Source organism: Anomaloglossus baeobatrachus, chromosome 1 (assembly GCF_048569485.1).
Source record: "Anomaloglossus baeobatrachus isolate aAnoBae1 chromosome 1, aAnoBae1.hap1, whole genome shotgun sequence".
NCBI classification, from domain to species: domain Eukaryota; kingdom Metazoa; phylum Chordata; class Amphibia; order Anura; family Aromobatidae; genus Anomaloglossus; species Anomaloglossus baeobatrachus.
Genome location: NC_134353.1, coordinates 187,356,711 through 187,381,266, shown reverse-complemented (window position 1 = coordinate 187,381,266; position 24,556 = coordinate 187,356,711). Strand labels below are relative to the sequence as shown.

Sequence of the window (24,556 nt, the reverse complement as noted above, 5' to 3'; positions counted from 1 at the left end):
ATGAGGGACAATCATCCCGAAACACCGTGTCTGCAAATTGAGGTTCTGATCTGATATAAATCCTAGGTCATATGAAAAGGCTCGTTAAAGGGCCACTTTTGACTTTTAGGATTGCTACTTCCAATAGGTGGCACTAGAGTTAGGGTGGCTTTACATGCTACGATATCGCTAAAGCGATCTCGTTGGGATCACGGAATTTGTGACGCACATCCGGCCGTGTTAGCAATGTCGTTGCGTGTGACACCTCTGAGCGATTTTGAATCGTCGCAAAAACGTTCAAAATCGCTTATCAGTGACATCACCCCCATTCCCAATTATCGTTGCTGCTGCAGTAACGATGTTGGTTGTCGTTCCTGCTGCAGCACACATCGCTATGTGTGACGCCGCTGGAACGACAAACATCTCCTTACCTGCGTCCACCGAAAAAGGAGGAAGGAGGTGGGCGGGATGTTCCGGCCGCTCATCTCTTCCCCTACTTTTCTATTGGGCGGCGGTTCAGTGACGCTGCTGTGACGACGCTGTGACGCTGAAAGAACCGCCCCCTTAGAAAGGAGGTGGTTCGACGGTCACAGCGACGTTGCTGCACAGGTATGTGCGTGTGACGCTGCCGTAGCGATAATGTTCGCTACGGCAGCGATCACCACATATCGTACCACTGGGGCGGGTGCTATCGCACGCGACATCGCTAGCCGATGCTAGCGATGTTTCAGCGTGTAAAGCCCGCCTTAGTCTCCTTCCTCCCTGAACAGACAAGTTGAATATTACCCAGAGGAGCATTGCAGCTATGAGACTGACTGACACCACCGACAGTCAGATTGGTTTGTCAGTTTCCGCAAGGAGAAGTTTTCCGCTTAGACCCTAGATAAATATAGGGACAGAGAAAGGGTACTTCCTTTGTTCCCCTTCTGTTTCCGATTCTGCGGTGTGGGAGAGCTGTAACAAGGGTATTCATCTCTCTACCTCAGGTCATTTATCAGTCAGTTTGGATTTCCATGCACATTGGGCCTACAGATGAACTGTAATAAACGCGTCGAGGCATATATAACAATTGCACCCTTCTCTAGAGGACCTTTCATATTTTTGTCCATACAAGAGACAGTGGATCTTGCTCCATGGGGTTCCTTGAATGATTAGCTCATGGTTATATTTGAACATAAGGAATCTTGAAGGATTTTCCTTTAGAAAGTTAAGTATCAACGTCTGGAGCTATATGAATTACTCTGATGTATCTGGACTTTGGTTCTCATGCAATTGTATATAGATTGTTGTTCTGTTCCTCTCTCCCCCCCCTTTCTCTGTCCCTATATTTATCAGCAATAGGAGATATATTGCGAGGGAGGGACAGTCACCGTTGAATCGGGACGCTATTTCTTAGCACGTTGTCAGGCAGGGTTAGATTGGGATAGGGTCATGTTAGGCCCCTGTGATCTACTTATTCCTGTTAACTGACCATTCACCACTCTGCATTTATTGTCAGTGTTTTTTGTACACATATTTTCTGTGTGTCAGGCTTGTTCTTGATATTTTAATAATTTCTAATAAAATTTGTATATTTTTATAGGAAACTGTTTAATGTTACTACTAAGCCATTGCCTTTATTATTATCCTATATTGTGCCTTTGGCGATGAGAAATCACATACAACAATGACAACAAAGAAGCAGAAACAGCAAAAAAATGTATGAAGAAAAATTTCTAGTTGTACAAATTTATTTACAACCTTAATACACTCTGCATTATTTTACTATAGTGGATACAATATAAAGTTTCTAGTAAGGTCTTAAATACATCTGATAACATTCTGAATAAAATAAAGATCAAAAAATAAAAAGATTGTCACATTTTCTTCTTTGTTAAAAATACCAACTTTATACAAAAGCTTTGTTAGAAAAAAGTAAGACTTGTCAGTGTAAACCTAAAAAGTCCTACAAATCTGTAGACATTTCACTATAGAAATATTGGTTAACAGAAACTTAAAGAGGTTGTTCACTAGTTCTACAATGATGGACTATCCTTAGGATATGTCACCAATGTCTGATCGGCCGGGGTAAGACATCCGGCATCTGCACCGATCAGCTGTCCTCAGTGTCGGCGGAAGCAGCCTGTGGCCGAAAATGCTCATTTCCAGAGCTGCCCCGTCTTTTGACAGTGGCTGCGACCAGGTACTGTACATCCACCTCTCATTCATATCTAAAGGACGCTAATGTGCAGTACCAAGCTGCAGCCATTATCAGTTGACAGAGCAGCTCCAGAACTGAGCACTTCCAGCCATAGGCTGCTGCCACAGAGGACAGCTGATCAGCGCGGGTGCCAGATGTCAGACCTCGGCCGATCAGATGTTGATTACTTATCTTAAGGACAGGTATTCAATGTCTAAGTAGTGGACAACCTCTAAGTTGTTTGCATACAAACATTACCTTTACAATACATTGCAAGTTTCAGAAATTACATTATCAACATTTTGAATCTAACTTAAAAAAATACTATGAAAATAAAAAAGAACATTCAACATTTAAAGCATAACCATCTTTTTAATTTTTATTTAATAAATCAATAGTACAAATGAAAAATAAGCAACTTTGCAATATATCGCAATAGACCTTTCATTGTCTGCAGTGAAGACAGATTATTACACTTCTGAGATAGGAAATAGTTGCTACATGTAAAAGAAGTGCAGGGAGAAGGGTGTAGCTATAGGCAGGAGCTGGAGTGAGGGAGGCGCAAGGGGCAGAAAGAGGTGCTAGGGGCAGAGGGAGGCGCTAGGGGCAGAGGGAGGCGCTAGGGGCAGAGGGAGGCGCTAGGGGCAGAGCACCTCCTTCTCGCGCTCTCCTTCTTTCTGCATAGAATTTAGTCAGTAACAATTACTATTTCCTATCTCAAATGTAATAATCTGTCTTCCCTGAAGAGAATGAATAAAAGATTAGTTGGGATAAGATATATTGCAAAATTGCTAATTGTACTATAAAAATTAAAATGACTGTTACACTTTAAACTCTGGAAAGGTGAACTTGTAGTTCAGTAGCTAGACTCTCCAGAATTTGGAGGAGCAGGGGGAGGTGGTGGAGGAGGTGGTGGTGGTGGTGGTGGCGGCAGATTGTACAAGTGCAAATTTTGCATATAAGGATAATGCAAGTTTTGTGCTGGCCAATTCATATCTGGAGGTGGTGGCTGCGAAAATGCTTGCATATTACTATAATGTCCAAAGAAGTTTGGCATAGGGGCATGATAACCATTATTTGGCAGTGGCATAGTGTATTCTTGAGTATTAGCATTATGATAAGTATATGATGGCTGAATCATATTCTGTCCTGGAAAGCCTGAAGGGTAATATGGTTGGTGATGGTGTCCATATGCAGTTTCTTGTGAATGTGAACCCCGACCTTGAGAGATATGAGATGCAGAACCATTTCTTGCATAATTTCTTGGAAATGTCTGAGCAGCAGAGAACTGATTTGATACCTGGGCACTCGTTGCTTCAAAAGGAAAAAAGAAACAACAGTTAAGAACATTGAAAAGCATTGCCTTCCTCATCACAATTTTATCTCATATCGTTGAGCACAGTGCTAAGGGGCATATTTACAAAAGCTGACAAAGTATATGTATGCATACAAACTACTCCACCCCTTCAACAGCGCATCCGAAACCACTTTGTATTGCACAGAAAGTCTAAAATTACCTAGCAAATTACTTAAATTTCCATGTGATTAGAAAAAGCCATGAGCAGGATAAATTGAGCAGGATTTTTAATTCCTCAAGCTATTACTGCTAAAAAACTCCCCCACCTGTACAATATATATTGTCACTGAACTGTGTGTGCGCCACTAAATGAATTTCACCACTTTCCACTTTAGTATTTCTCATGTGTCCATTATGAACGTAACCTAGTCAGAAGAGATAATCCACTTACATGGCTTGTTCTGATCAAATTTTTGCTTCTTTTTTCCTGCATTGTGAGCTTTTTTCTTCTGTTTTGCATCTCGTTCCTTTTCATCATCACTGTATTCTACTGCCTTTAAATAAAAATATATAAGTTTAATGAAACAAAATGCTTACAGATGAAATGGGATTTACTTTATTTTTAGATTGATTATTTATCCCTTAGAATAGGTCACACATAAAAAAGGTGAAGACCTGACACCATACACCCTCTAGAGCAGGGGTCTCAAACACGCGGCCCCTCAGGCTGCTTCGTGCTGCCCCCAGGCCCGTGCCACTGTTCACTATCGCGGTCGGTCCAGGGGCCGCAGCCACTGTCTGCACTTTGTTAGATGTTTTGCAGGTGCTGCGCTCTCACAGTTAAGGACACTGCACGCGCAGCGCCGGCAAAACATTAATCTAACAAAGTGCAGACAGTGGCTGCGGCCCCAGCACCGGCCGCGATAGTCACCGGGGGCACGGGCCTGCAGACAGCACGAAGCAGAGATGAGGCAGCCGAGGTAACGCGGGATAGGTGAGAAGAATGGTGTTTTTGTGTGTGTGTATGTGAAGGACAGCACATTAACCCCTTAGCGACCTATGACTTACTGGGTACGTCATGGCTCCCTGGTACTTAAGGACCCGTGACATACGCAGTACGTCATGGCGAAATCGCGGCCCCAGAGCCCCGGTGGCTGCGATCGCTTTGCATTGCAAATATCTTAGATTCGGGAGGAGGGGTGGTGTCTCCTCCCCGGACCTACGGAGGCTGGGATTGGCTGAGTGGCGTTTGTCAGCCAATAACAGCCACTGTAATGTTTCAGCCATTGAAAATGGTTGAAACATTGAAATCCAGCCATTATCAGTGCAGCTATAGCACTGATCATTGGCTGGAGCTGGGTGACCTCTGTTTCACCCGCCCCCAGCTCTGATTGGAGAGATCGGCCTTGTGACCGATCTCTCCAATCACTGTAAATCTGGGGCCGGAGACCGCTCCCCTCAGCTTCACTCCAGCGTCTGTTGAAGCTGAGAGCGATCGGTAAGTTATAGCCACTGCCCTCTTTCAGCCGCCGCCACTCCCCCAGCCCCCCCACCACCACCACCGACCCATTACTACAGGATGGGCACATTACTACAGAATGGGGACAAGGTGGGCACATGACTATAGAATAGGGACAAGGTGGGCACATGACTATAGGATGGGGACAAGGTGGGCACACGACTATAGAATAGGGACAAGGTGGGCACATTACTATAGGATAGGGACAAGGTGGGCACATTACTATAGGATGGGGACAAGGTGAGCACATTACTATAGGATGGGGACAAGGCTGTGAACATTACTAAAAGATGGGGACATTACAAGGATGGGCATAATACTATTGGATGGGGACATTACTATAGGATGGGGACTAAGATGGGCATATTACTACAGGATGGGCACATTATGATAAGATGGGGACAAGGCTGGGGACATTACTATAGGATGGGGACAAGGTTGGCACATTACTATAGGATAGGGACATTACTGTAGGATAGGCACATTACTATAGAATGGAACAACTATATGATAGGGACAGTACTACCGGATAGGGAGATTGCTACAAGGGGACAAAGATGGGGAACATTACAACAAGATGGGGACAAGGCTGGGGACATTAATATAGGATGGGGACAAGGATGAGCATATTACTGTAGGATGGGGACTAGGATGGGGCACAATACTACAAGGGGACAAGGATGGGCACATTACAACAAGATGGGGAACATTACTAAAAGATGTTGGCCAAAATTTCTATATAGTGATAATTGTAACACTATTAGTTACAAGAAGGGATAAAATGTAAAAAAAACAAAACAAAAAATAAGGCATGCCTTTTTTTTACCATCACATTTTTTTTTTTATATATATTTAAACAAAGAATGTGCACATTTACTATAATAAACAAGTGAAAAATGTTCAAAATCAGTTATCCAAAGGTGTGTAAAAATATATATATGGTACCAATAACAATGTCACTTTGTCCTGCAAAGAATGCGGCCTCCCAAATAAATGTTTTCCTCTGTGCGGCCCATACACCCAGCTGAGTTTGAGACCCCTGCTCTAGAGGCACTGCAAGTATTACTATTCTTAACAGAAGCTGATAATTATCACCTCTGCTGGCAGCCGATGTTAATAGTGTACAGAGAAAGGCACTGCAGATCCATGCATTATTTTAGTGGGCACATGGTTCTTGTTGCACTTTGAGAACAACTCAATCCTCAATATTTAGCTACTCTCCTCACTTATGGGTCACTTTTGGGTACATCACTTATGACTATCAGCATTTACACTGAGTTAGTATTAAACTCTGATGGGTGTTGCTGCTCTCTGGTCCAGCGCCTCCTCTCTGCGGCGATCGCCGTCCTCCTACTTATGAGGCCCGTGTGCATGACGGGTCCCAAGTCATCCACACTAGACAGCATTGAGGTCCTGCACAGGTGCACTTAGATCTGCCCTGCTCAGGGCAAAGCAAAGTATTGTAGTGTGCATGCACGGGCGGTCTTTAAACTTTCTTTGCGCCTGTGCATAACAGTACTCTGATTTGCCCTCAGCAGGACCGCAATGTCAGCCTGTCTGGATGATGCAGACGCATCATCCATACTGGGCTGGGTAAAGGGAGGATGGATATAGCAGCAGAGAGACAGCACTGGACTGGAGAGAAGCGCCACCCATCAGAGCGGACCGCCCCCTAGGTGAGTATAAAAGTGTTTTTTATGTTATACAGAGCGGCCTGGGCTCTTATATACAGCATTCTGGAATGCTGTATATAACAACTCAGTGGTGGTGGCCTTAAGCTTATAGTCGCTAAATCTGGTGACAGTATTCCCTTTAAGTAAAGAAAAAAAAATAGTGAGTGTGCATGAAATATCTGAAACGTTTGATAGTACTGTAAAACAAAGCTTTTCTGCAGAAGAAATAAAAAAACAAAAAAAAAACCGCTACATGTGAACATAACCTAAGGCTGCTGTGTAACTAATTAATAAAAAGCCGATTTACAGAGTTGAATGAGATACGGTGTGAATAGAGGCGTTAATTTCCCTTCTAGCTACTCTGATTGGCAGCTGAATACCTCCGCACCAGGCGGACTGCTCACCAGGAACAAAGCTACTTATGAAATAAAAAGCTTACATTTCCTAGATGAGGTATAGGTTTCAGGTAAGGGGAGTAAAATGTATTTTGGTGACTTGATCACACTCTAAAGCCTCCTTGACACGTCCGTACAAAACATGTATGTGAAAAAATAGTACCGATGTCAGTCAGTGTTTCGGATCAGTGTGCCATCAGTGTATTATCAGTGTGCCTGTTTTTACCATCTGTTATCAGTGTTTTTCAAGCATGGCTAAAGAAATTAAAAGCTTCTCCTGTACTTTTCAATGTTAAACATATACAGTGTGTTTTTCTGGGACCCATAGAGTTGTAAAGGCCTTTGTCATCTGTACTGCTAGATAAAAACGGACATGTCTCCATGTGGTTTGCACGTACACATGGTCCATGCAAAAATATGGACATGTGAGCAGCCCCACAGGTTATAATGGGTACTTGTAGTAGCCGTGAAAAAAACAAATACCATACTGCAAATACGTGAAGGAGGCCTAAGATTGTACTGCCTAAGCTAACATCGCAAATACATGGTTCTAGATCACAATTTGCACACAATCTGCTTTGATAGCTACTGTCCAGGAAGATATAAAAGCAGATTCTCTGCTAAAAACCTGTGGTAATTGCAAATTATGATCCAGAAGCATATACCGTATTTTTCGGACCATAAGACGCACTTTTTTTCCCCCAAATGTTGGGGGAAAGTTGGGGGTGCGTCTTATGGTCTGACTATAGGGCTGCGGCTGGGAATGAGGGTGCTGCGGGTCATCGGGGGCACGAGCAGGCAGCAGCAGCGCCTGCCGTGACCACGTGGGCCCGCTCATTACATATGCACGCCCATCCTCCCACCCATCTCTCAGCGCTGAAGCCGGCACTGACAGGTGGGCGGAAGGATGAGCGGGAACGCGCGCATAGTAAAGAGCCGGCCGCATGATCACCCCTGGCAATTACAGCCTGGAGTGATCATGTGCGGCTGTATTCACTGCCCCCCGCGCGTCATCATCAGCGCGGGGTGCAGTGAATCAGTACACTCACCCGTCCCCGTGTGTGGAGCCGCCCCCCTGCTGCACACGATGTCTTCCTGTCTGTGCCGGTCAGCTGATCTGTGCCGGTCAGCTGATCTGTGCTGAGCTGGTCAGCTGATCGGCACAGACAGGAAGACATCGCGTATTGCAGGGGAACGGCTCCACACACACACACAGATCAGCGTGCAAGAGAGGAAGATGTGATCGGCGCTGCAGGGAGTGAGGAAAAGGTGAGTATAAACGTTTATTTTTTTCTCTGTGCTATAGGATACAGGCCATATACCAGGATGGTATATGAGCAGGCTGGATGGGGGGGCATGTGAACAGGCTGGATGGGGGGGGCATGTGAACAGGCTGGATGGGGGGGGCATGTGAACAGGCTGGATGGGGGGGCATGTGAACAGGCTGGATGGGGGGGGCATGTGAACAGGCTGGATGGGGGGGGGCATGTGAACAGGCTGGATGGGGGGGCATGTGAACAGGCTGGATGGGGGGGGCATGTGAACAGGCTGGATGGGGGGGGCATGTGAACAGGCTGGATGGGGGGGGCATGTGAACAGGCTGGATGGGGGGGGCATGTGAACAGGCTGGATGGGGGGGGCATGTGAACAGGCTGGATGGGGGGGGCATGTGAACAGGCTGGATGGGGGGGGGCATGTGAACAGGCTGGATGGGGGGGGCATGTGAACAGGCTGGATGGGGGGGGCATGTGAACAGGCTGGATGGGGGGGGCATGTGAACAGGCTGGATGGGGGGGGCATGTGAACAGGCTGGATGGGGGGGGCATGTGAACAGGCTGGATGGGGGGGGCATGTGAACAGGCTGGATGGGGGGGCATGTGAACAGGCTGGATGGGGGGGGCATGTGAACAGGCTGGATGGGGGGGCATGTGAACAGGCTGGATGGGGGGGGCATGTGAACAGGCTGGATGGGGGGGGGCATGTGAACAGGCTGGATGGGGGGGGGCATGTGAACAGGCTGGATGGGGGGGGGCATGTAAACAGGCTGGATGGGGGGGGGCATGTAAACAGGCTGGATGGGGGGGCATGTAAACAGGCTGGATGGGGGGGGCATGTGAACAGGCTGGATGGGGGGGGCATGTGAACAGGCTGGATGGGGGGGCATGTGAACAGGCTGGATGGGGGGGCATGTGAACAGGCTGGATGGGGGGGGGTATGTGAACAGGATGGATGGGGGTTTATAGCAGGATCATATACAAGGCAGGAGGATCATTACCAGGATGGGGTACCTTAGTAGAGAATTTGGGGACATTACCCCCATAACAGTGTCAGCAGCAGATCTTCACCCTATAACAGTGTGTCATGACCACATTTTTTGCTTAAAGTTTTATTTTCCCATTTTCCTCCTCTAAAACCAGGGTGCGTCTTATAGTCCGGTGCGTCTTATAGTCCGAAAAATACGGTAAGCATTATCTAATATATAAAGCTGAATGTGTGTATGTGTGTATGTATGTATGTATGTATGTGTGTATGTGTGTATGTGTGTATGTGTGTATGTGTGTATGTGTGTATGTATGTATGTATATATATATATATGTGTGTGTGTGTGTGTGTGTGTGTGTGTGTGTGTGTGTGTGTGTGTGTGTGTGTGTGTGTGTGTGTGTGTGTGTGTGTGTGTGTGTGTGTGTGTGTGTGTGTGTGTGTGTGTGTATGTATGTTCGGGATTGGCATCTGCACCGTCGCAGCTACAGCCACAAAATATTGCACACTCACACGTCTGGACCCAGAGAGCATCATAGGCTATGTTGTGAGGCAAAATTTTAACCTCGCACGTTCCAATTTACCAATCAATTTTGCCCCTATCTAGATAATGGGGAAAAAGTGAAACGAAAAGTGTATCCGCACCGTGGAATTTACAATCACGAAATTTTGCACAGACACCTCATGTGACCCAGGGAACGTCGTAGACTATGTTTGGACAGGAAAATTTAACCCGCGCGCTTTACAGTTACTCTCCAAAAAACATGCCTCCATTAAAGTAAATGGAGCCTGGAACTACAGGTTATTAGTAGGAGCTGTGATTGAATTTCTTTTGTTCCTATAGCAACCATGGTATAAGAAGCTTATATGTGAGGTAATAAGATGTCGGTGGGCAGACTGGGAAAGAGGCAGACTGGGAAAGAGACAGACTGGGAAAGAGACAGACTGGGAAAGAGACAGACTGGGAAAGAGACAGACTGGGAAAGAGACAGACTGGGAAAGAGACAGACTGGGAAAGAGACAGACTGGGAAAGAGACAGACTGGGAAAGAGACAGACTGGGAAAGAGACAGACTGGGAAAGAGACAGACTGGGAAAGAGACAGACTGGGAAAGAGACAGACTGGGAAAGAGACAGACTGGGAAAGAGGCAGACTGGGAAAGAGGCAGACTGGGAAAGAGACAGACTGGGAAAGAGACAGACTGGGAAAGAGACAGACTGGGAAAGAGACAGACTGGGAAAGAGAGACTGGGAAAGAGACAGACTGGGAAAGAGACAGACTGGGAAAGAGAGACTGGGAAAGAGACAGACTGGGAAAGAGACAGACTGGGAAAGAGACAGACGGAGCACATTACTTGGCCAATTTAGTTAAATCTGTGGTGTTGAAATATATGTTGTGAAATGCTTCTATTAGCTTAGTTTTTGCCTTTTAATAATTACACTTCTACTTAATTTGTGTTTTTTGTGTGCAGAATACATTTTTGTTAATACATTCTATTTTGTTAACAACAGTTATTAACCCGGGCGAAGCCGGGTAGTACAGCTAGTATTTGTGTTTGTGTATGTATATATATATATATATATATATACACACACACACACACACACACCGTATTTTTCGCTTTATAAGACACACCTGATTATAAGACGCACCTACGTTTTAGAGGAGGAAAATTAAAAAAAAAAAAAAAAATTGAGCCAAATAGTGTGCTAAAACATTTTAATAAAATTAAAAAAAAACATTATTTTAACAATTTAGACTCAACAGGAGGGTCTGTTATGGGGGGGGATCTGTGGATGATGCACTGCTGTGGGGGACCTGTGGATAACACTGCTATGGGGGACCTGTGGATGACACTGCTATGGGGGACCTGTGGATGACACTGCTATGGGGGACCTGTGGATGGCGCACTGTTATGGGGGACCTGAGGATGATGCACTATTATGGGGGACCTGTGGATGACACTGCTGTGGGGGATCTGTGGATAACGCACTGCTATGGGGGACTTGTGGATGACGCACTGCTATGGGGGAACTGTGGATGACACACTATTATGGGGACCTGTGGATGATGCACTGTTATGTGGGATCCGTGGATGACACGACTATGGGGGACCTGCATGATGCACTTTTATGGGGATCTGGGACTACCACCCCCCTCATCCTTAGGAATACACCCATGTACTGTATACCATACATGGCTGTATTCTGAAAGATGAGGGGGGTGGTAGTCACATTTACACTTTGGCCACTACATTAGTCCCTCCCTGGAGTGTTTACACTAAAGGACTACAGCCCCCATCATCCTTCAGAATACACCGATTGATACAGTGTATTCTGAAGGCTGATGATGGGGGTTGTGTTCCCCATTGTTCCCCCATGTTCCTGACATTTGTCAGGCTCAGATCACTGATTGGTAGAAGCAGCTCTGCAGAAGTTGTCTCCACCAATCAGCATCCAGCCCTAGCGAGGAGAGGAAGAATCGTTCTTCTCTCTCTCCTCTTTCTTATGATAGTCTCCGTCTGCTGCGGAGATCTAAAATGGAGCCCGCGCATGCGCAGATCACGATCTTCGAGAGCCGCGATCTCTATCTGCGCCTGCGTAGCCTCCGACGCTATGAAGTTAAGGAAAATGGCTACGGAAGGCAGCGCATGCGCAGATGGAGATCTCGCTTCTCTTCTCTGAGATCTCCATCTGCACCTGCATCACCTCCGCAGCCATTTTCCGGAAGTTGCGTTGGAGGCAGCGCAGGCGCAGATAAAGATTTCGGCTATGGTGACCGCCACCGCAGCCGATTGCCGGGGGATCCATGGCGGCCGCCACCGCAGCCGATTGCCGGGGGATCCATGGCGGCCGCCACCGCAGCCGATTGCCGCGGGATCCATGGCGGCCGCACCAGCCTCCTGTGACTCACTCCACCGCCGGATTACTGCCCGGTAAGTTACATTCACTTTGTAAGACGCACCCCTTTTTTCCCCACAATTTTGGGGGAAAAAAAGTGCGTCTTATAAAGCGAAAAATACGGTACATACATAATTATATATAATTATATATATATATATATATATATATATATATATATATATATACACACATACATATGTATACATACATATACACACACAGCCTTTTCAGCAGTACAATCTTAGGCATCTACAGTTGAGGAGTGGTAAAGAAAATAGCAAATTATTGGCATGTGTGCACATCAGCTACAATGTGTTGATTAAATAACTAGGAATTAACCTGGTTTCATGCATCTGTGAGGTCTGGAAGGAGAAAAAAGAAAGAAAAAAGACCCATTTAGTTAACTGAATGGGTGATCCTACCATAGATTTATCATACCAGTCCTCTGCAGTAGATGCCTTGTAACTAGTGTGGGGGGGAGCCTAACATATTTGGGCATCACGGCGACTCAATAGTTTCCACCGCTTTGAAGCGCTGGGTCCAGAAGTCTAAGTCCCACCAAGGACAACATTTCAACTGGTTTGTATGTTCTCCCCGTATTTGTGTGGCTTTCCTCCAGGTACTCATCCCACACTCCAAAGACATAGGAACTCACAATCTAAATTACTTAATTGAAACAATGATGATAAAGTCTCTAAAAAGCTGTGGAAAACGATAGCACTATGTATGCAAAATAAATAATACTATACATAGGTAAAGCAATTTATTTAAAAAAAAAAAACAACAAAAAAAAAACAACTAGTGACACTACTCAATATAAGTTATATTCCTATTGAAAATGCTTACATCTACGGGTGGCTCTTGATCATTTGTCCATGAAGCATCAGAACCTTTTTCCCTGCAAAACAAAGAGGTTAGGAAACAATGAAAAACAAAAAATCTTAAAAGATTATTTCTTTAATACCTTTCGTTTTATGTGGCTGACATTAAATGCTACTACCACGTTTCCCCCCCAAATAAGACTTACTCCGAAAAAAACCAGCAGGATTTTTATGGCTTTTTGGAGTATGCTTATAATATAAACCCTACTCTAAGAATAGCCCTAATTGTGAATCATCATACTAATAGTATCATGAAATAGGGCTTGGACAGCCCTTTCAAGATATGTAACTATTATTGCTGTATGTTGCTGTAACTCACGGAAGTTTATAGTCACATGCCAGCTAGTTAAGGGAATGAATATTCAGCTCTCTTCCCGCCCTCCGTCAGTGATTGAAACTTGTGTTAATAAGAAAATTAATATTGACCCCCTTCCCCCACCTACCACTGCTGGCGTCTGTGATTGGAACTTCTGTTAATTAAATAATGAATATTCTCCCCATCTCCATTCACCCCTCTGTGCCGGGTGTCAGTGATTCACTCTGACTGCCGTACTACTGCCCGAAGATAGCAGCATAATGCTCACACTGGCTGGAGGCTCTCCTCACTTTATTGTGACAGCTCCATAGAAATACACGCTGACATACTCGGGTTAGAAGAGCCAACAGTCAGTGCAAGCACTGCGCTGCGATCCTCTGGCAGTAATATGACAGCCTGAGTGAATCACTGACGCAGGCAGAGGGGAGGGCAGGGGAACGGGGGTGAATATTCATTATTTCATTAACACAAGTTCCAATTACCGATGCAAGTAGAGGGGTGAGCGGGATAATGGGTTGGGGGGAAGGGGTGGATATTCATTCATTATTCATCAACAGGCGACCCAGTTTTTTTTCAATTATTATTATTTTAGTGGTTAAAAAAAAATCATAACTTTAATAAAAAAAAAAAAAAAAAGGTTTTCTGATTGTCACCATTTTCTCAGACCCGAAAAGATTTCATTGTTTGGCTGATGGAGCTGTGTGAGGGCTTTATTTTTCAAGGGCAAGAATGTTTTTTATCTATACCATTTTAGGATAGATATGACATTTTGATTGCTTGTTACAGCGTGTTTTTTGTAGTATTGCATGGACAAAAAAAACCCTATTTGGGCATTTTTTAATTTTTTCCCTTTTACGGTGTTTACCGATTGGATTAGTTTTTATATTTTGATAGATTAGACTTTTCTGAAGGCGGAGATATGACGTGTATTTTTTGTATTTTTATTTTTAATTGGGGAAAAGGAGTGTGATTTGAACTTGTGTTTTTATTTATTTATTATTATTATTATTACCGTTTTCATCATCTGATTGCTTGTGCTATATACTGCCATGGCACAGTATTACTGTATATAGCAAAAATCATGGTCTTTCAAGGAAGCTCCGTAACGACAAGCACAGGAGGTCTTCAACAGCACATCCAACTGAAGCAGTGGCTGGAGTGGGTGAGCACCCTGTACCCCCGTGCCCGGCTGCAATCCCTGCGACTGTGATCGTTCCGCCCCTGGCGTCACTGTGATATCAACACTACCAGCCAGAATCTGACTAGACTGTGTGGCCTCACGCGATACGCTTGTATTGAGCAAGCTGAAAACAGTCTAGTCGGATTCCTGTAGAGTGTATGCATGTTGAATACTTGCGGTCACATGACTGCCATTCCCGGTACTGACACCGGAAAATCCTCAAAGTGCCAAGTATACAGCAAGCTTAGGTCTTCAGCTGGTTTCATACATTTCTTTCTTTGTAATCTATTTAAAAAAATGTACATCATAGGCCGTTAAGTCGTGCTGCTCCTGCTTTCCTCTGATGCTGTAGAGGCAAAGCTGCCTTGGCTTGAGGCTTAGGAGAGTGCCTAGTTTGAGCTAGTAGCGCAACCATGTTGCTTGCCTAAACTGTCAATTTTCATGAGCGCACAGTGACGGGCAAGCAGGAAGCGCATGACTAGTACGCTGATTACATAGAACATAAGAGCTAGCTAATTTGTGGTTATTTCATTCAATATACTCCATACAGAAAATAAGTGAAAGATATACTAATGGATAATGTGTTATTTTAATGGACTCACAATATGGTAACAACAGGACCTCACTTCTGGTAGGTGTTCTTCCACACCACATGAAGCTAAATGTGATAAATTGAGTACATTAGACTTGAAATGAAAGCGTTAATCTGTGCATATGGAAATTGGCCATGAAAATAAGGCCCTTGAGCTTTTTCAAAAGGTTACTAAAGACATATTTCTGTCACTTACATAATGTGGAGAGACAAATGAATAAGCGGTGAGGTATGCCAATAGCAAAATGAATAACCAAGCTGTACACATACAAGTCAGATTTCTGACAAGTGGGAGGATGAGCAACAATGGAAGATATCAGCTTACTGCCATGTCACTACCAAACAATGAGCAAAGTCTTTTGTGTGAAAAGGAACAGTTATCTACTAATGAATTTCACACAAATAATTATCTACGTTACATATCAGAAAAGATTTCACAATGCTTAGTGGTTTATGATTTCATAGCAAAAATCATTCAATTCTACTCTGAAGTCCCCCTGGCTACAGATAAGCTTGCAGCTAGAGACACAATGGCTGAATGGACTGCTGATCCAGCAGAATATTAATTTTGAATATGTCTCTGGAATAGTAATACGAGCAAACAAAACCACCATCGCTGATTAACATTTTCTCATACACACAGAGCATGAACTTTACCTTTCATTTTGTTGCAGGGGAGATTGGCAAACAATGAAAAAGTCTTAGGGCTGGTGAAGGTCACAGTAATGTCAGTTCTTAAATGAAGCATGCTACGTCATTTCCCCCCAAGACAACTGTTTTATATATGCAGTATGTTTATCAGCTAGATTATATGGAATTACTACAATTGGTATTATTACTGCTTGTTGAAATGTTTTAGCAACCTTTACACTTTCAATTACCCAAGTGGCTAAAGTCAATCTCCATGCCAGGACTACTAGAGGAGATCATGGATCTGTCCTGTCCCATCAATGCCCCGAAGCGGCACAGGATAAGTACGGCTATGCTGTAAAACCAAGTGTTGCAGAACTGTAGGGTTTAATGTCAGCCAAGTAATATAGCAATCAACTTATCAAAGACTGGGTATATTTCTAATTCAAGGTTGAGAGAAGGCAATTGTTACAGTAAACTACACGATTTATCGAGGACCCATCACCTTCCCAACATGTCGGTTTCAGTAAAACACGCTTGCAAGAACACAAAATAAGAGAAACCATTGTATGCAGTGATGTATTGGAGAGAAAATACTGCCACAAAAGTGTAGAAAGGGAGAGAGGGCATCAATACAAGTCAAGTACCGTATTTTTCGGACTATAAGACGCACCGGACTATAAGACGCACCCTGGTTTTAGAGGAGGAAAATGGGAAAATAAAACTTTAAGCAAAAAATGTGGTCATGACACACTGTTATGGGGCGAGGATCTGCTGCTGACACTGTTATGGGGGTAATGTCCCCAAATTCTCTACTAAGGTACCCCATCCTGGTAATGATCCTCCTGCCTTGTATATGATCCTGCTATAAACCCCCATCCATCCTGTTCACATACCCCCCCCATCCAGCCTGTTCACATACCCCCCCCCATCCAGCCTGTTCACATACCCCCCCATCCAGCCTGTTCACATACCCCCCCATCCAGCCTGTTCACATACCCCCCCATCCAGCCTGTTCACATACCCCCCCCATCCAGCCTGTTCACATACCCCCCCATCCAGCCTGCTCATATACTCCCATCCTGCTATATGCCCCCATCGTGCTCATATACCATCCTGGTATATGGCCTGTATCCTATAGCACAGAGAAAAAAAATAAACGTTTATACTCACCTTTTCCTCACTCCCTCCCTACAGCCGATCATCTTCCTCTGTGCGCCACTGACCTGTGTGTGTGTGTGTGGAGCCGTTCCCCTGCTGCATCGCGATGTCTTCCTGTCTGTGCCGATCAGCTGATCAGCTAAGCACAGATCAGCTGACCGGCACAGACAGGAAGACATCGCGTGCAGCAGGGGGACGGCTCCACACACGGGGACGGGTGAGTGTACTGATTCACTGCACCCCGCGCTGGTAATGACGCGCGGGGGGCAGTGAATACAGCCGCACATGATCACTCCAGGCTGTAATTGCCGGGGGTGATCATGCGGCCGGCTCTTTACTATGCGCGCGTCCCCGCTCATCCTTCCGCCCACCTGTCAGCGCCGGCTTCAGCGCTGAGAGATGGGCGGGAGGATGGGCGTGCATATGTAATGAGCGGGCCCACATGGTCACGGCAGGCGCTGCTGCTGCCTGCTCGTGCCCCCGATGACCTGCAGCACCCTCATTCCCAGTCGCAGCCCTACAGTCAGACCATAAGACGCACCCCCAACTTTCCCCCAACATTTGGGGGAAAAAAAGTGCGTCTTATGGTCCGAAAAATACGGTAACTACCAAACGTTCAGCAAATGGGGCATAAGACATGAAAGGTTAACACATGATTAGGCCTAATTCAGACGCCACGTAGCACATACGTGTTCTGTGACGAACATGTACATACCCTTTATAGTCTATGAAGCTGTTCACATGAACATTTTTTTTCCCGAAGGAGCACAAATGAAAAGTACCAATATCAGTCTAGGAGTACATGTTTAATATTGCAAAAGAATAATAGATGCTTTCTACATTTTTATCCATATCTGAAAGACACTAATGGCACTGACAAAACACTGATAACCAACTTATCAAAAATTCTCGTGACACTAGCATCATCTCTTTTTGTATTTGTGATAAACAATGACATCTGAATGAGGCCTTAGAAGAACCCATCCAAATTTTAGAGAATAGTTTCAGAACTTTTTCCACTTTTGGTATCACCCATAACCTATATAATTCAATTGAAAAAATAAACTGATATTTTTTGGGGTGGAAAAAAACAACAACTAACCTTTCAATTTATGACAACAGCCTTTTAGGGAGGGAGTCTATTAGAATGGCACATCTACAATGGGCAATTTTTGCCCACTCTTCTTTCCAGTAGCTCTATATGTCACATTGTGAATGTATATCATGTATATCATGTTCTCTTTAGGTCACCCTCAGATTTTCAATTTGATTCACGTCCTGACCATTCCAAAAATTTGATCTTCTGGCAAAGCCATTCTATTGATTTGAAGGTAAGCTTGTGGTCGTCATTGTTGTGAAAGGTCAAAATCCTCTTCAGCTCTTTAGCACAAATTGACTGATATTTGGACCTGTTCATAATTCCCTCAATCTTGACCAAAGCCCCAGTTCCAGCTGCCAAAGAACAGTCCCAAAGCATATTGCTGCCTCCACTATGCTTCACTGTGGGAATGGTGTTCTTTTGGTGATAAGCAGTGTTGGCTATTTCCCAAACATATCTTTTAGAAATATAGCTGATAAATTAAACCTTTGTCTCATCAGACCATAACATGGTTTCTCACATGCTTTTGGCAGACTTGATGTAGGTTTTGGCAACACATAGCCAGGCTTGGATGTTTATCTTGATAGCAAAACGCTTTCATCTTGCCAGCCTATGTGACAGGCTAGACATAAGAAGAATGTGGTGGATTGTGGTCTCATGCAGTGAACAGTACTCGACAGAAATTCCTGCAGCTTCTTTAATGTTGCTGTAATCCTCTCGGCAGACTCCAGGAAGAATTGTCATCTGGTCTTTTTATCAATTGATCAGGGATGTCCAGTTCAAGGTAATACAAGAGCAGGAAGCAGAAATAGAGACTCAAGGGAGCCGCTCAGGAAATTGCAAGCACAAGTCAGGCATGGAAATGGAGGGTAGAGAAAAATGGAAAATGTGGTGTTTGAGAGTGCTGCCGAGTCAGATTCCTATGGACTCAGCAGCACCCGTAAACACCGAACTTTCCATTTTTCCCTTCCTCCAGTTCTAGGTAATGTTACTGTTGTGCCAAATTGAAGTATTGCCTTCACAGTGTTTTATGATGCATTTAATGCCTTGGAAGTTTTTTTTGTACACTTCTAACTTTACGTTTGCTGTGATGAAAACCATTTTATAGACCATGACTTTTGCAGTAAAATGCAACTAAAAAAAAAAAAAAAAAATCAGAAAAGCCTACTAGAAGAGTTAAACTTCATATGGGTTTAATCAAAATCACTATGATGGCAGCTGTGTACTGGCTACTATGTAACAGGATGGCAAATTATGACGCATGCTTTCGCAACCACATTATTTTAGATTAATTTTTACTTTCCACCTCAAAATGATTTCAGTTGTTTCTCGATGGGTATGTACAGATTATGAGTGACATTAAAAGTTGGAAAAATTCTGAAATGATTTTTCTTGATAGAACTTAATCACATGACAAATAAACCCTCTGGATTACTGATTCAGACCTTACAGGAGGAATCTAACAATCAGATGTGTGAATACACTACCGATATTACTTTCTGAACAGTACGCTTGGGTGTCCCATGTTCCGTTACACAAGCTACAATCTTCAGCCACTAAGTGAACAGAGCACAGAAAACTGCTTTAGGCCAAAAAAACCTTTTGAATACAGATTACAGTGAAGATTATAGTCAACTGCATGGTATCTGAAGAGAGTTAGTAATAGACTTGAGTATTCCTCTTTTACGTGGCGTTGGCTGTATGAACATTGCCATGATTCAAGGCTCTTACATGGTACAGCTGAAGAGCAAGTATAAAATGGAAATACTAAAAGGCAATTTAGTGTTTCACCAAGCAGTGGCACTTGATTTACAAGAGGGCTGCTTCTCTTTTTTTCTGGATCAGCGTAGAAAAAGCGAAAAGTATTCTGTACATATTATTCTGTGTAATGGTTTAACCCCTTCTCACCACAGCTAGTTGAGAACTTGCTGACAAGAATCAATTGGACGCGTCAACTTTAGTGCTAAATTTGTGGAATGCTTCTTTGTATCCAAATGATTCAGAGATTTTAATGCTATTGAAACAGATAGCCAAACTGAACAAATTAGATAAATATTTACCACATGTCAACATTTTGTTTCAAGACTTAACTGCAAATTTTTCATATTTTCAAAGAAATTACCTAAAAAAATGTATTTAGGAAGTATATTACGGCACACGTGAACTTAGCCTTACAAGGAAACCACAATGTAAGTACTCCTAAAAGAATACAGTATAAATGTGAAGGGAGCATTAATTTGATTTGTAAAATAAACAAATAGATGGCAGTACAAGAATTGTTCTTATTTTTGTAGTTGCACGGTTCACCGTGCGATATTAGTGATAGGGCGGCTTTATTCTTCGGGTCAGTGAGATTACAGCAATACCAGATGTATATAAAAGTGTTGGTTTATATTTTGCTACTATCACACTCAAAAAAATACCTTTTTGTAATACAAAATAGATTTTTTTGTCACCATATTTTGAGAGCTGTAAGTCACCCCCCCCCAGCAGTTGTATGAGGGCTTAGTTTTTGCTTTTTATTCAGAATTTTCAGATGATGAATGAACATAAAACAACAGTCCGCGCATGTATCTGCACACATACATTATATATATATATGACATCTATCTATCTATCTAGAGATATAGAATATATATAGAATATATATATATATATGAATATATATATATATATATATATATATATATATATATATATATATATATATATATATATATATATATATATATATATATATATATATATATATATATATATATACTAGAAGGTGGCCCGATTCTACGCATCGGGTATTCTAGAATTTACGTATTGTGTAGTTCATGTATGATTTTTGTTATATATATATATATATATATATATATATATATATATATATATATATAGATGTTGTTGTCTGTAGTTACCAAGTGTTTGTGTAGGCGCTGTACATGTTCTGGGTGTTGTCTGGGTGTGACGGGGGGTGAGAGCGGTGTTGTATGTGTGATGCGTGTGTTGCGTTGTTTGTGGAGCGCTGTGTGTCTGTAGCGTTGTGTGTGTGTTGCGCGGTTTGTGTGTGTGTGGTGTGTTTTGGGGGGAGGTATGTTTTGAGCAATGTGTGTGTTGTGCGGTATGTGCGTATATTTGTGTGTGCCACGGTGTTTGTGTGTTGGGTGTTGTGTGTGTGCAGCGTTGTCTGTGTGTGTGGGTGTCTGTGTAGGGCAGTTGTTTGTGGTTCCCAGTGTGTGTGTGTGTGTGGTGTGTTGTGCAGTGCGCGCGCGTGTGTGTGTGTGTGTGTGTGTGTGTGTGTGTGTGTGTGTGTGTGTGTGTGTGCATCAGCCTCTCTTCTCTCAGCCTACCTCTCCCAGCCTCCCTCCTCCCAGCCTCCCTCAGCATCAGCCTCCCTCTCCCAGCCTCCCCAGCATCAGCCTCCGCCAGCATCAGCCTCTCTCCTTCCAGCATCAGCCTCCCTCTCCCAGCCTTCCCCAGGATCAGCCTCTCTCCTCCCAGCCTCCGTCCTCCCAGCCTTCCCCAGCATCAGCTTTCCCCTCCCAGCCTCCCTCAGCATCAGCCTTCCCCAGCATCAGCCTCTCTCCTCCCAGCCTCAGCCTCTCTCCTCCCAGCCTCCCCCAGCATCAGCCTCTCTCCTTCCAGCTTCCCTCAGCATCAGCCTCCCCTTCCCAGCCTTCCCCAGGATCAGCCTCTCTCCTACCAGCCTCCTTCCTCCCAGCCTCCCTCAGCATCAGCCTTCTGCTCCCAGTCTCCCCCAGCATCAGCCTCCCCATGCATCAGCCTCCACCAGCATCAGCCTCTCTCCTTCCAGCCTCCCCCAGCATCAGCCTCCCCTTACCAGCCTTCCCCAGGATCAGCCTCTCTCCTCCCAGCCTCCTTCCTCCCAGCCTCCCTCTCCCAGCCTCCCTCAGCATCAGCCTTCCGCTCCCAGTCTCCCCCAGCATCAGCCTCCCCAAGCATCAGCCTCCACCAGCATCAGCCTCTCTCCTTCCAGCCTCCCCCAGCATCAGCCTCTCTCCTTCCAGCCTCCCTCAGCATCAGCCTCCCGTTCCCAGTCTTCCCTAGGATCAGCCTCTCTCCTCCCAGCCTCCTTCCTCCCAGCCTCCCTCAGCATCAGCCTTCCCCTCCCAGTCTCCCCCAGCATCAGCCTCCCCAAGCATCAGCCTCCACCAGCATTAGCCTCTCTCCTTCCAGCCTCCCCCAGCATCAGCCTCCCCATGCATCAGCCTCTCTCCTTCCAGCCTCCCCCAGCATCAGCCTCCCCTTCCCAGCCTTCCCCAGGATCAGCCTCTCTCCTCCCAGCCTCCTTCCTCCCAGCCTCCCTCAGCATCAGCCTTCCGCTCCCAGCCTCCCCAAGCATCAGCCTCCACCAGCATCAGCCTCCCTCGTCCCAGCCTCCCCCTCCCAGCCTCCCCCACCATCAGCCTCTCTCCTCCCAGCCTTCCCCATGATCAGCCTCTCTGCTCCCAGCCTCCTCCAGCACGCCGTGCTCCTCTGCCGACACTCACACACCCGATCGCATCCACTCACACACACCCGATCGCATCCACTCACACACACCCGATCGCATCCACTCACACACACCCGATCGCATACACTCACACACACCCGATCGCATACACTCACACACACACACACTGACGATATCGCACATCCACGCTCACACTCACAACATCCGGGGATATCACATGCTTCTGGCCATGTGATCCTCCGTCAGGTCCTGGAAGCTAACAGCACAGTATCGCCGCCGAGAAGCAAGCGATATCCCAGGATGTTGTGAGTATGTGGATGCGATGTGATGTGTGTGTGTGAGTGAGTGTGATCTGATTTGTGTGTGTGTGTGTGTGTGCTGTTATGTGTGTGTGCTGTTATGTGTCTGTATTTTCCGGCGCTGCAGGACCTTGATGTGTGGATGCGATGTGATGTGTGTGTGAGGTGTGTATGAGAGTGAGTGTGAGCCGGTGTACACTGGTAACTATGATACACATCGGGTAACTAAGGGACCTTAGTTACCCGATGTGTATAATGGTTACCAGCTTTCACGGCCTCCGTGAAGATCCCAGCATCGCAAGGTTATGTCTGGCGCTGCCGGGATCCTGACGGAGCCGGTGTAGAAGCAAGCGATATCCCAGGATGTTGTGATGTGTGAGGTGTGTGTGAGAGTGAGTGTGAGAGTGAGTGTGAGAGTGAGTGTGATCTGATGTGTGTGTGTACTCACCTGGGAATCGGGGCTCCGTGTCAGTTGGGCAAGAGCGAGCGTGGATTGCGTGAGGGGGGCGGGGCCTGCAGAGAGCCGGGGCGAGAGGCCAATCCGTGTGGGGGGGCGGGGCCATGGCGAGCCCAGCGGCCAATCAGCTTTGTGTCACCGTAAGGACACAATTTCGGAGCATGACAGACAGACAGACAGACAGACAGAATAAGGCAATTATATATATATATATATATATATATATATATAATGTCCAAAGGAGAAAGAAAGTCGCACTCCAGATGATCACCATATCACTCCTTGTCTCACCCTCCCCACCGCTTGTACCTTCATGTTTCCCCTGCAATAAAGACGGAGTGATATGGTGATCATCTGGAGTGCGACTTTCTTTCTCCTTTGGATTTATCTTGGTCTTCACCGCAAGTCTGCACCATGATCCCCTCCATGGCTCAGTAGGGCTCAAGTAGCTGAACGTGTAGTTACACGCGGAGTAGGTGGTGCACCGGGACTCTTACCTCTTTCATATATAATATATATATATATATATATATATAAAAGAGATAGAGAGATACATAGATATATTACACATATACATACATATACCGTATTTTTCGGACCATAAGACGCACTTTTTTCCCCCCAAACGTTGGGGGAAAGTTGGGGGTGCGTCTTATGGTATGACTATAGAGCTGCGGCCGGGAATGAGGGTGCTGCAGTGGAGCGGGTCATCGGGGGCACGAGCAGGCTGTAGCAGCGTCTGCCGTGACCACGTGGGCCCGCTCATTACATATGCACGCCCATCCTCCTGCCCATTTCTCGCAGAAGCCGGCGCTGACAGGTGGGCGGGAGGACGAGCGGGGGACGCGCACATAGTAAAGAGCCGGCCCGCATGATCACCCCTGACAATTACAGCGTGGAGTGATCATGTGCGGCTGTATTCACTGCCCCCCGCGCGTCATCATCAGCGCGGGGTGCAGTGAATCAGTGTACTGACCTGTCCCCGTGTGGAGCCGTCCCCCTGCAGCACGCGATGTCTTCCAGTCTGTGCCGGTCAGCTGATCTGAGCTGATCGGCACAGACAGGAAGACATTGCGATGCTGCAGGGGGACGGCTCCACACACACAGGTCAGTGGCGCAGAGAGGAAAATGATCGGTGCTGCAGGGAGTGAGGAAAAGGTGAGCATAAACGTTTATTTTTTTTCTCTGTGCTATAGGATACAGGCCATATACCAGGATGGTTATGAGCACGATGGGGGCATATAGCAGGATGGGAGTATATGAGCAGGATGGATG

General features: G+C 45.3%; 1 protein-coding gene across 1 annotated transcript in view; it reads right to left on the bottom strand.

Annotated features, from left to right (window-relative positions):
* Positions 1-1,564: 1,564 nt before the first annotated feature.
* The window catches only part of NAF1 (nuclear assembly factor 1 ribonucleoprotein), a 109,801-nt gene continuing 86,809 nt past the window's right edge, over positions 1,565-24,556 (bottom strand). The window contains exons 7-9 of the mRNA XM_075335197.1: positions 13,051-13,102; positions 3,907-4,009; positions 1,565-3,472 (exon numbers count right to left, since the gene is read on the bottom strand). Coding sequence (XP_075191312.1) covers positions 3,015-3,472; positions 3,907-4,009; positions 13,051-13,102 — 613 coding nt within the window. The 3' untranslated portion in view covers positions 1,565-3,014. The remainder of the gene's footprint in view (positions 3,473-3,906; positions 4,010-13,050; positions 13,103-24,556) is intronic.